We start from the raw sequence: 1,362 nt of genomic DNA, 5'->3' as shown, positions 1-1,362 counted from the left end.
GGGGTGCTGGGGGGGGGGCTCCAGGGGGCGGCTGGGGGGGTCTCTGAGCCCCCCCCACACCACGCCGCAGTGAATAACGCCGGCGTGGGGCACGTCGGTCCCGTGGAGAGCATCAGCGTGGAGGAGATGAAGCGCATCTTCGAGACCAACTTCTTTGGGGCCGTGAGGATGATCAAGGCCGTTCTCCCCGAGATGAAGCGGCGGCAGAGCGGTCACATCGTGGTCATCAGCAGTGTCATGGGGCTGCAGGGTGAGGGGAGATGGGGGGGGTCCCGCTGTGGCAGGGGTCTCACTCCGAGGGGGGGTCTCACTGCGCTCAGCCCCTCTCCGCCCGCAGGGATCGTCTTCAACGACGTCTACGCCGCCTCCAAGTTCGCTGTGGAGGGATTCTGCGAGAGCCTGGCCGTGCAGCTGCTGCAGTTCAACGTCTTGTGAGTGCGAGGGGAGGCACAGGGGGGACCCAAAGAGGGTCCAAGGGTGGCTCGGGACCCCCACCCTGAGCACCCATCCCGGCCTCGCAGCGTCTCCATGGTGGAACCGGGCCCGGTGAACACGGATTTTGAGCTGAAGCTGATGGAGGAGGTTTCCCGCTCTGAGTTTCCCGGCACCGACCCGGCTACTGTGCGGGATTTCAAGGACGTGTACCTGCCGGCTTCCCACGAGATCTTCACCACGCTGGGGCAGAGCCCCACAGCCGTGGCCGAGGTGTGGGGCTGATAGGAGTTGGGTGGGGGCGCTTCTGGGGGTCATTCCCAGCCCCACGCCGGCCCTGAGCCCCCCTTTCTCTGCTCACAGGCGATCGTGAATGTGATTGGAGCCAGGCGCCCGGCTTTCCGCACGCAAACCAACCACCTCTACACGCCGTTGGTGGCCCTCAAGTACGCAGATCCCTCGGGGGATCTGTCCGTGAGGACCTACTACCGCCTGCTCTTCAACTACGGCACCCTCTTCCACCTCAGCATGGGCGCCCTGCGGTGCCTCACCTGCGGCTGCTTCCGACGTAGGGTCACCCCGCTCTGAGCGGGGGCACCCCAGGGTTGGGAGGGGAGGGGGGGTTTGGTCCCTTGATGGCAGGGAGGGGGGACAGCTGCAGCCCCGCACCCCCTGGCATCGCTCGCAGCAGGACATACGGACAGCACCAACGGTCGAACACGTCCCCCGGTGATGGAGATGGAGAGGAGGGGTCTCCCAGCGGGATGGGGGGCCCGGTGGGGCTTAGCCTTCCGCTGGATGGGGAGGAGGGTGGGGAGCCTTGGGGGAGCAGGGGGGAGCCTGGGAGGGTTGAGGAATTGGGGAGGGGGGGGCATTGAGGAGCCTTGGGGGGGGTTGAGAAGCATTGTGGGGGGTTGGGGGAAGCTGTGG

At 66.7% G+C, this 1,362-nt stretch overlaps 1 protein-coding gene across 1 annotated transcript in view; it reads left to right on the top strand.

Annotated features, from left to right (window-relative positions):
- RDH8 (retinol dehydrogenase 8) overlaps positions 1–1,020 on the top strand; it is a 5,825-nt gene extending 4,805 nt beyond the window's left edge. The window contains exons 2-5 of the mRNA XM_009640160.1: positions 71–250; positions 338–431; positions 522–705; positions 796–1,020. Coding sequence (XP_009638455.1) covers positions 71–250; positions 338–431; positions 522–705; positions 796–1,020 — 683 coding nt within the window. The remainder of the gene's footprint in view (positions 1–70; positions 251–337; positions 432–521; positions 706–795) is intronic.
- The last annotated feature ends 342 nt before the right edge of the window (positions 1,021–1,362 follow it).

The sequence above is a fragment of the Egretta garzetta genome, unplaced genomic scaffold (assembly GCF_000687185.1).
Source record: "Egretta garzetta isolate BGI_Z169 unplaced genomic scaffold, ASM68718v1 scaffold106, whole genome shotgun sequence".
NCBI classification, from domain to species: Eukaryota; Metazoa; Chordata; class Aves; order Pelecaniformes; family Ardeidae; genus Egretta; species Egretta garzetta.
The sequence above is the reverse complement of the archived record's forward strand: the minus strand, read 5'-3'. Positions and strand labels throughout refer to the sequence as shown.